The 11,873-nt window shown below is 30.7% G+C and overlaps 1 protein-coding gene across 1 annotated transcript; it reads left to right on the top strand.

Moving 5' to 3' along the window:
* Positions 1-8,257: 8,257 nt before the first annotated feature.
* Positions 8,258-11,425, top strand: LOC102603846 (pectinesterase 2). The gene is made up of 2 exons (XM_006347825.2): positions 8,258-9,273; positions 10,499-11,425. Exons 1-2 carry the CDS (start codon positions 8,262-8,264, stop codon positions 11,170-11,172), a joined length of 1,686 nt encoding a protein of 561 aa, XP_006347887.2. The 5' UTR covers positions 8,258-8,261; the 3' UTR covers positions 11,173-11,425.
* Positions 11,426-11,873: the final 448 nt, after the last annotated feature.

Here is an 11,873-nt window from a genome sequence, read left to right on the forward strand (position 1 = left end):
TGCTCCAATGTGCTCCATAGGTTTAAGAGATGGATGACCTAATCGGATATGCCACAAGTCAACTTTATTGGTGTCTCTTATTGTTGTACCAACTACTACATTTATTTCATCCTTCAACAGATACAGGCCATTGTTTTCTAGATATTTGTATGGTTATGAATAATATCATTTAGAGTAAATAAGAAGTTTAAACTTCGATCGTTTTTTAAAACCATATATTATAGTAATTTATGATCCTCTTGTCTTCTTGTGCCAAAAAAGAAGAAGATATATTTCAATTTATGAATCGTTTGACTGATACAAAGTTTAAAAATAAAATTAATATTTTTTATCAAAAATAAAATATAGATTTTTGTATGATTATGAATAATATCATTTAGAGTAAATTAAGAAGTTTAAACTTATATCGTTTTTGAAAGCTATAACCACTTTAAACCAATCTCAATCACCCTGCCACTGTAAAGACCCTGCAACACATAAAAATTAGGGAAAAAACTAACACTGCAAGATAAATCCTTGGTGAGTTGGACAACTGATAAAAGATTGAACTTGAAGTCGGGCACATGTAACACATTTTTTACTGTCAAACCTCCTAAAATGACAGAGTTTCCAGTGTTTTTTACTTCTGCTTTCTTCCTTGTTGGCAACTGAACTGTGTTGGGTCCCTCTAGGTGCTGTAAATCCTTTAACACCTCTTTACGGGAAGTGGTGATGAGTTGCTCATGAATCGATAATTCATTGATGAACATAAGGTTGAGCAAAAAAGAGACATTGCCTGCCATATTAGCCTTGCACTCAGCTGGTCCTTTGTTTTGCAAGAGGTTCTTCATCTGATCAAGCTCATCATTGCTTAACTCAAATTGAGAATGTCCTTGATTTTCAACTGATGCATTGTACACAAATGGTTTAAAATTCTATATTCTTGCATTGTTAGCAATTTCTGATCTAGATCCACCTACTCCTCCCTGATGTGAGCCTGAGTAATATGGTCCCGACTGTGTAGATTTTCTCTTGCTTTTGAAATCAGGCGGATATCCCACCAATCTATAACAATCCACAGTTAGATGATTTTCGTAGCCACAAGTCTCACAAGGTGCTCCTATAAGGGATTTATTTCCTCCATTGGAATTGAAATTGTGCCCTTTACTTGTCATCATAGTGAATGGTTCTTTACCAGATTCCACCACACCTAACAATTTTTGGCTTTCTTCATGCACTGCAGTCGCATAAGCTTGATTCACACTAGGTGCTTCTGCCTTGAGGAGGATATCACTCCTTACATGGCTAAATGTTTCATTTAATCCCATTAAGAGCATCAACAATCTCTGTTGATGTAGGATATCAGTGTAGGCCTTAGCTTCAGTACAATGACATGAAGGAAAATGAACTAATACATCAAACTCATCCCACAAGTCTCTTTCATTTTGGAATAGTACTCAGTGACAAAGTCATTACCTTGTTTTAGGCTAGCTACCTCTATCCAAATCTGGTAAACTCTGGTGAGATTTGATTTGTCAAATCTCTCTTTGAAATCCTCCCACACTCGTTTCATATTCGATGCATACACAATTGTGGTCAACAAATTAGGTGCCACTGTGCTGCTTATCCACGACTAAACTACAACGTTGCATCTCTCCCATTGGCCAACTAATTCCTCTTCAGGCAGGATTCATCTACGAAACCTAGCTTATTCTTCACCAGCAGTGCCTGTTTCATTGAGCGACTCCAGAGTCCATAATTTTTGGGACCTGTAAGTTTGATCGCAATTAAGGCAACTCCAGGTGTATTTGAAGAATGCAAATACAGAGGATGATTGTGCCTAAGGGTAGCTACCGTCAATTCAGCCATTGATGAACCTTAAGACGAAGAAGAGATAGTTTCTTTGCGGAAAACAATCTACTACAGAGATCGCTGCTCTGATACCATGTAAACTTTGTGAATTGAAGCTTAGAGGATCAGATAATTGAGCTCGAGCTATGAACATACATGAAGAAGAAAGAACATTAGAGAGAGAGAAAATTTTAGGTGAAGATAATTTTCATATATCAATTCTGTTACATCTCAATCAGTTATATAGAGGTGTCCACTACTAACACACATGAGAGCTACAATTAACTTCAGCCTATAGCTGATTGACAGCTCAGCATCTCTAACAACCTAGCATAACTAAATATCTCTATTATTTCCAATAATAATCAATATTTTATATGAATATTGCTAAAGACTTTAACGACTCTTGATATAATAACATTAACTCAGTTGCCACTAAAAGAAAACTTTATTATCACTAAATATCTTCTGTTATAGTTGGGATACTTTAGATTTAGAAGCAATATATCAAACTCGAATTCGACTAAACAATCCAACAGATAATGATTTTATTTGTATTCCTTTTAAGCCACCAATGATGTATATCCAGTTCGATATGATCTAATAACTTTTACTCATATTTTTTCTGTTAAAAAGAAATTTTTAAGTTATATATATTCACAGTTTTTTTTTCCCTTCTAATTTGTATTTCATTTTATTTTAGTTTTTCTGGGCGTTGAATTGGGGTGGAGTTAAAATAAAAAGAAAAAAGAAACCTTTAACTGTGGGTTAATTATATTCCTCTGTTATGTCACTTATTATTGTGTCATTATGATCCGTGTTTGTTACAAAATAAATTATGACAATTCATCATTGTAAAATAAGAAAATAGAGAGTTGAAAAAAAAGACTTAAAATAAATACACAATTATTCGTCAAAAGTTCATCAAAAGAAAATATTATGCCGGTCTGTTGCTTCTTAAATATCAAATAAGGTTGCCTATCAAATAATTATCAATATTTATAAAATGAGTTGTACTAGGTAGTAGAAAAGTATACATTATGCTCATTAAATTAATCTGAATTTTGGAGGGAAAAAAGAAGGCAGACTTTTAGCTCCCACCTACCAAAACTAATTAATTAGTGGATATATAACATATATAGTCATATCTCATACTATTCCATTGGATTAGATCAATCCCTGAATTTGCTAGTCAACTGTCAACCATAATAATAATTACACTAATAATTAATTAATAAATTATTGTAAGCAATTAATTTCTCTTCATTTGCAACTGATTGGTTGTGTTGTATTATTTTATCGCATATATATTACAAAGAAATATCTGTTAATGATTCTAATATTTATACGATCAGGGTGTGGAATTTATTCCCTTTTACTACTTTTTTTTCATAAGGGAATCTTGATGAGTTTGTTTCTTAGTTAATATTTTTTTTCTCTTTCCTTGTTGCCAGTAAATAATATTCTTCTTGTCTTACAACGATATTCTTTAATTTCTTGATAATAAGGCAACAAAACACCATATAGAATCACCCCATTATTTCTCTCTTAAAAAAATCATAAATATTTCTTTTTTAATTTTTTTTTCTAATTTACTCATATCTTAATGTGCACTCTATTCAAAAATTAACTAAGAGTGAATTCGTACAGAAGAAAAACATTTTACAGCCAATGTTTTTCAATTTTTTCGGTTTGGTTAATCAATTTTTAAAAAAAATAAATTTTTCAGGAACATAAATTTCCATTTCATATTGATTGTGTTTTTCCCATCCTCTAACACACCTCATCTTCACCCCCACCTCCTACCCTCATCCTCACTACCCCACCCACCCCACAACTATAGTATTTGTCTAGTTTTATCAAATGTTTTTAGGATAATATTTTTTACTTATGTAATATAAAGAAAATAAGTAAAAACCCACTTGTTTTCCTAGAAAAAATTTCATTGAACTTTTCCCCTTTCAGAATGCAACCTAAGGGGTCATTTGGCATGAGGGATAAGGAATAACAATCTCATAACAAAATGCAAGATTATTTATCCCATAATTTATGTACTATAATGATAGAATATATAAGTTATCACATATATAGAATGAGATATAAAATAACTTTATCTATCCCACCCCTATTACTAGGGGTGTGCATTCGGTTTGGTTTTACACCGGTTTGGATTTTCGATTTTTGGTTTTGTAAAAGTGTAACCCAATCCGATCCAAAATAAATTTGGTTTGGTTTGGTTTGGTTTTCCTCTATTCAGTTCGGATTTTTTCGGTTTGGTTATTCGGTTATGTCAATAATTAATAACATATATAACCAAAGTAAGAATATTTAATCTCTTAAATATTCTTTCTAATATAAATCATAAGTAAAACTTAAAACACGATACTTATAAGTATACCTATTATAGATGTAATTCAAACATAAAATATAAACATAATCATCATGAAAGACAATAACCAAAAAGGGACAAAATTGGTTAACATATATATATAAAATTCGGTTTTTTGGTTTTTGTTTTTTAAAATTCGAAACCAAACCAAAAAACCAAACAAAGTAATTTATTAATCCAAAACCAATCCGAAAAACCAAAAAACCAATCCAAATAAAAATTCGGTTTGATTTGATTTGGTTATTCGGTTTAATCCGAATAGTACACACCCCTACCTATTACCAAAACGATCCCTAAGGGTGTTTTAAAAGAATAAAGTTGAGCTAGTTGGTATTTGACACAGGAGTAAGGAGCTTGCGAATCCAGCCTTGTGGTATCAGGTTCATCCAAATCAAGTACTTTTGATGAACCAGAACATAAATTTATAAGTAAAAAAGTTCAATATAATTATAATAATAGTAGGTACAAATTCATAACTTTAAAATTATAACAACTAAAATACCCCCTTAAATGCTAAGCTTTTAAAGTTTAAATTCTGGATCCGTCTCTAATTTAAATAACCATAACATCAACCAATAATCATGTATGTATGAACACTTTTAAATTTATGATTTCCATGTAATTAATACGATTTAGATGTTTCTAATTAATTTGTTTATAATGTTAAAGCCCATAGGACTTATTATATGAATACGATACAGCGATAATAATGGTGTACCACACACGCAATCAAAAGATTAGTTGCAACTTGCATGAAATTGATGTGCTTTTACGTGATGATAAAGAAAATAAAATTACTCTATCCATTCAATAATTCAGTTATGATGATTTGACATATTTTCTTTCATTCACAATGGAAGCACCCAATAATTTCAATTCCTAGCAACTGAAACAGCTCCCCCTTCCAAACTGTTAAAATTATTGTAGCCCGTTTATTTAATTGTCATTTTCAAGTTAGCTAACGTCAATAATTTAAACTACGTACAACGATATTATTGTCCATGTATACTCGAAAAAGTAAAAGTTATCTTTACGTGCATACATGACATAATAAATTAATTAAACAAGTCTTCGATCTTCATGACATTCGAAAATTCACTATTTTTTGGAGTATAAATGTTAACTAACAATAATTATATTTGTAATGTTAATATGGTAACTAATGATATTTAGTTCGAATTATCCACAATATCGTATTATTATTTATTTATCAAAGTTTCGAAACGCTTATTATGTGTTTTGAAAGGAGGGAATTCAATAATTTGGCTTTGATAGAGTAACTTCTTGTTAGAACCAAAATAAGTAGGTGTCGTGCAGAAGCTAACAAAGCAAATCTCGGAAGACCATGAATAAGAAGACAAATGAAAAAAATATCAGAAGAAACACAAATATTTAGCGTGGTTCAGGCAATCGATCTGCATCCACAAGAAGAGATGAATAATTCACTATATGAATATAAGAGTATAAAATATTGAGAGAAAAAACCTCATACAATTCACTCCGACATTTATTCTCTCTTATACTCTCATCAATACAACTATTCTAACATTATTATCCCCATCACAATATGTTTTTTTTTAAAACATTGTTCATGAATTATATGTTACCCAAAATGACACGCTTCATATTGGAGCTGGCAGTCAATTACTATAAATTGTAAAGCAGAAGTGAACAACTATGTTTGTCGTGTGAGTCAGTTGAGAATTCCATTTTTGTGTTTTCCGTATCCTTAAAAGTACATACATAGTTGTTCATGGTTTCACTTTTTAAAGACGTGCATGCATTTTCCAAGAATTCTTTAGCTTATATGGAACTTCCTAAATTGTCGTATAATAAAAAAATATACTTCAATAAATTAAACGTGAATAAAATGTCTCTTAATTTGAATGTGTTTACTACAAGTACATTGTCAAGTGTAGAAATTAATTGGTACAAGTATACAATGTTACTTTACTTGCTAAAGGACATTTGGGCTTTGGCTAGAAAATAACTCTACGACTCTCTATATATGACTAATTGGACTTCACTAATTTTGTAAAAAAAAAATATATATTTATATTGTCGGTAGAAATAAGTTAATTTTTGTTTTTAACATTTTTTTTTTTTTTGGATTAGGACATCATTTAAGGCCGATGATTTGAAAATGATAATGCACTAATTTGAAGGTGCAACCATCACTCAACGCTCCCATAGAAAAATATGCCATATGGGGGCGCTAGCTAGCTAGAAATTAAAATTTCAAAGTCGGTTGAAAAAGTTTAATATAAAGAGTTGGTCATTAAATTTCAATAAGAAATATGGACCATGACTTTAAACAAATAAAATGCTTTATTTAAGCAAATCTTGAGAAATTACATCAGAAGTACTTTGAGCTCTAATAAGTTATAGTGATAGTTTTATTCAAGGGCAAATTACAAAAATCACATACTTTTAAGGCAAAATTACAATTTATCCCTTAAAAGTTTATAATTACAGAAATCCCTCAAACGGATACAATAATATAAGCGCTGATACATTAATCCGATGCACGAGATACATTAATCGTTAAGTAAGATACATTACATTTTATACATAATACACTAATCTGATGTACATTTTATACATGATACACTAATCTGATGCGCGAGATACAATAATATAAGCGCTGATATATTAATTTGACGCGCGAGATACACTAATCTGATGCACGAAAATGAGGGATTTTGGAGATTTGTAAAACTTATAAGGGATAATGGTAATAAGTAAACTAAAAGGTGGGATTTGTGTAATTTTTCCTATTATGACTAATTTTTTTTTAACAATACATAAATATCTTAAATACGTTCTTTGTTCACTTTTATTTGTCAAGATTAAACTTTGCATTACCATTACTTAAAATATTTAATTACCATTACTTAAAATATTCGCAATGCAATGTATTGATTCACTCTGTTATTAAATTGTTCAAGCTCGTTACCAGAAGCTAAGACAGCTTGAAATAGCTTTGCTACACTAACTAATCGTGTGTTGGTCCGTAATTAATTAGACAGAAAATAATAAAAAGTTTTTTTTCTAAATTTTTTGTATTAGGAGTACCAAAGATTTGTTTATGTTCTTTCGATATTATAAAAGGAAAAAAACAAAAATAAAAATGATATCTTCCAATTATATTTATATCCCATCATAAATGTGGACGAGCGGCAAGTTCGTGGAGCACCTTATCTATTATTGGTAGAAAGAATTTAAAAAAAGAGAAAGACCAATAGTATATCCACTACAACACATAAATGAATTTTGCAATAATTATTTAACGGTAATAATATAATTATTTTTATATATATTTAGTGATAAAAATAATAAATATAAATATTTCTAATCAGCATTCTATATAAATACCACTAAAAGCTTTAGCAATTTTCGATGCAACGAAATTAATTTCAATTGTCACAAAAAAATAATAATCTTAAAACAATAAATATTGCGTATAAACTAAAGATAGTAACATGTTTAGCTACCAACTTAACTGGAATAAGCTTAACTTAGCTACTATTTAGATGGTACATTTGAACACACGCAAATATTTTTCAGAACTTGAATTGAAAGTGTCTAATAGAAACACTCTATCATATATTTAGATCTCAATTAAAATAACATATTGTGATTCGACTCTCTAAATAAAATTTACTAGCAAATTTAAAAGATTATCAATATATTAAGCAATAATTTAATGTTAGTCAGTTAATTAGTTAAAATCTAACATGTGGTAGTACATATAGGAATACGCAAGGGGACGCCGCCCTCTCTAGCTTCCTGTTTATCACTTTTTTAAGTTGGTACCTTGTTTCATCAGTTTAATTTCCTTGTCAAGTCAACAAACAGTCTTTTTTTTTAAAAAAAAAAAAAGTCAACAAACATACATAATTACCAGCAGAATTTTATATTTTTTTAAAATTTTATATTTAAGATTAAGTTTAATATTTTCTTCCAAAACCTAAGAAATCCACAAGTACTATTCTCACGATTCATGCCTTGATCCAAAATTAAGGAAAAAAGAAAAAAGAGGATGGTGCATCCCCATCACTTAGTTTTTGGCATTCCTTTGTACCTCTTATATTCCTATATCTATATAAAGAAGCCAAAAGGCACCAAATACAATCACACTTGTCTCTCAAAAAAACCATATTACAAACTCCTAACCATGGCTAATATTCATTTGATTTTCCCACTTTTATTTATGTCTTGTTTCATTTTCCCATCCACCACAAATGGATACTCCAACGCAGTCATAAAAGCTTGGTGCACCCAAACACCTCACCCACAACCTTGTGAATACTTCTTATCACAAAATCCCAAAATTACATCTCCTATCATAAAAAAATCCGATTTTCTAAAAGTGTCACTAGACTTAGTCTTAGACCGTGCGTTACGTGCCCAAATGACCACATATTCACTAGGTCCAAAATGTCGCAACGAGCGCGAAAAAAACGCATGGGCCGATTGTGTTGAACTGTATGAACACACAATCAACAAAATCAAAAGTACAGTTGATCCAAACACTAAATGCTCAGCTACTGATGCTCAAACATGGTTAAGTACAGCCTTAACAAATCTCGAAACATGTAAAGCAGGTTTCGAAGAATTAGGCGTTACGGATTATGTTATGCCACTAATGTCAAATAATGTGTCATCTTTAATTAGTAACGCTTTAGCTTTAAATCATGGTTATTATACTGAAAGTAGTAATACTCAAGTTGATGGATTTCCAACTTGGGTATCTCCTGGTGATAGAAAATTGTTGCAATCGTCGTCGTCGCCGGCTTCTCAGGCGAATGTAGTGGTGGCTACTGATGGTTCAGGGGATTTTAAGACAGTGAAAGAAGCTGTGGATGCTGCCAAGAATAAAGGAAGTGGGAGATTTGTGATATATGTGAAGGCTGGGATTTATAGTGAAAATGTGGAGATTGGAGAAAAGGTGAAAAATGTTATGTTGATTGGAGATGGAATTGGAAAGACTATTATTACTGGAAGCAAAAGTGTTGGAGGTGGATCCACTACCTTAAGATCAGCCACAGTTGGTAAGTACACTCTGGCACAGTCAAACAGTTTGATCTTGATCGTGAAAGAAAAATAATATGTCATAATAATTGGCAATACTAAATATTTTAAGAAATAAAAGATTTTTTTGAATTTTAAAATTGAAAGATATCACTATCATATAAATCGAGACAGAAGGTAAAACAAAAAAAATATTGCATAATTGACAATACTAAATTCTCTGTTCTTTGTTTTTTAGTTTAGGATAAACATACATCGTATATTTTTTACCACATACACAAATGATCATGTCGTACATAACTTGGGATAAAAGGCAAACTGAAAAAGGAAATTGAATTATTATGAGTTTGGGTTTTACCATGGTAACAAAAATAACTTTTAGCGGCAATAAATAGACACATTAATAAAGAGTGTTAAAGTCTTTATCGAGATTAGTTAAGTGTCATTAGATCCAATGTCGCTAAAGGCTTTAGGGACATATACAAAGAATGCTAATTGCTGCTAAAAATATATATTTAGCGACAATTGAGTTGTTGTCATTAATTAATTATCGCTAAAAATATTTATGAGGCAGTATACCTTCTTTTTTCTGTGTGCGTGCAAAAACGTTTTTTAATTCCATTATATGTAACTTAAATCATTGAATAGTTATTGACTTCAATAATTAGGAAGGCAAAGCGCCATAGCAACGTAGGTAGTACTTGTACTCCCTATGTTTCAATTATGTAGCATCATTTAACTGATAGAAAGAAATTAAGGGGAAAAAATGACTTTTTAAAAAAATATTTGTGGTCCAATGCAAATTCTAAAAAATTATATAGCTATAAATTATCTTATTTAGTGTAAAACAAAATTTTAAAGGTGCTCTCTCTAAACACACAGTATTCCTCTGTTTTGATTTCTTTGTCATGGTTACTATTTATATGGTCAAAAGATATTTTTCTTTGATAGTAATTTTTAAAATACTTTTGAATTATTTTAAATTGTTAATTATTGTAGCTTATAATATTTTAAACATTAATTAATTTGACTATCATACAATTGAAACAGAGAATGCGTGCCTTAGAAATGTACCTTCAATAGTTCTACCGTCTTAAGTATTAAACCTTAGAAAAAGTATGATTTGACAGTCAACTATATATTATTATTGGTTCGTACAGAAAACTACTAAAAATTAGTACTACTAATTAATGTAATTTGTATAGTTGCATATGCTAATATTATTTTAATTTCTGAAAATGTCAGGTGTTTCCGGAGATGGATTTATTGCTCAAGGCATAACAATTAGAAACACTGCTGGCCCCCAAAAGCACCAAGCAGTTGCCCTTCGATCTGGCTCTGATCTTTCAGTATTTTATCAATGTAGCTTTGAAGGGTATCAAGACACTCTGTATGTTCATTCCAATAGACAATTTTACAAAGAGTGTGATATTTATGGTACCGTCGATTTTATATTTGGTAACGCAGCAGTTGTGTTACAAAATTGTAACATTTTCGCTAGAGACCCTCCGAATAAAATCAACACTGTGACAGCCCAAGGCCGAACTGACCCGAATCAAAACACTGGAATTTCGATTCATAATTGTAGAATCACTGGAGCTGGTGCGAAATCAGTTAGGACATATTTAGGAAGGCCGTGGCAAAAATATTCGCGCACCGTTGTAATGAAAACATTTCTTGATGGGTTGATTAATTCTGAAGGATGGTTACCATGGAGTGGTAATTTCGCGTTGAATACGTTGTATTATGGAGAGTATTTGAACACGGGACCTGGTTCATCGACTGGAAATCGAGTTAATTGGGGGGGTTATCGAGTTATTACGAGTTCAGCTGAGGCATCTAAATTCACCCCTGCTAATTTCATTGCTGGAAATTCATGGATTCCAGCTACCAATGTGCCATTCACTTCTGGTCTTTGATTTGGTTATATCTTATAATGTCTTTGTTATTGTGGACTGTCATATATACTGATTTGAATTGTCAATTTGTAAGTAGCATGGACATAATAATTCATGTTGCTCAAATATAGAAAAAATGTGTAATTGAGTAACTAGTTTGTATTTGTAATTGTATCCTCCTTTGATTTTTGTTGTATTCCCAAGCTAATTCTTTCTTTAGCAAGAAAATTGTTGAATTGAGAATATTCATTGTATACTACTAAAGTTCAAAGTTCATGACCAATGTCATTTTGATTGTTAGCTACATCTTTTTTTTTTTGGGCCACAAAATTGCTTGGAAACAAATATTACTCCTACGGTCTAATTTAACTTTAAAATTTTCATTTTTATCCTTACTAAAATGATTTTCATATATACTTTTACTGACTTAGATCACAAGTTTTAAAAGTTTATTTTAAAAAAAATATCGTCTCAATTCAAATGATGTCATATAAAATGGGATGGATAGAATACTATTTATAGTTGAGTTTAAATTATACTCCCCCATTCCATTTTATATGACACTTTGTTTTTCTAGTCCGTCTCAAAACAAATTTCAACTTGCTATAGTTTAAACCAATTTAACTTTAAAATTCTCCTTTTTAGCCTTAATGAAATGTTTTACCACCACACATAAATTTAAGGATTATTATAGAACACAAGTTTTAAAAAACTTTGTTTTA

This window comes from Solanum tuberosum, unplaced genomic scaffold (assembly GCF_000226075.1).
Source record: "Solanum tuberosum cultivar DM 1-3 516 R44 unplaced genomic scaffold, SolTub_3.0 scf00095, whole genome shotgun sequence".
Classification (NCBI taxonomy): Eukaryota; Viridiplantae; Streptophyta; class Magnoliopsida; order Solanales; family Solanaceae; genus Solanum; species Solanum tuberosum.

Coding starts and splice junctions, on each gene's coding strand:
- LOC102603846 (XM_006347825.2), top strand. CDS start 8,262: ATGGTGCATCCCCATCACTTAGTTTTTGGCATTCCTTTGTACCTCTTA. Junction 9,274..10,498: donor CTTAAGATCAGCCACAGTTG/GTAAGTACACTC, acceptor TGAAAATGTCAG/GTGTTTCCGGAGATGGATTT.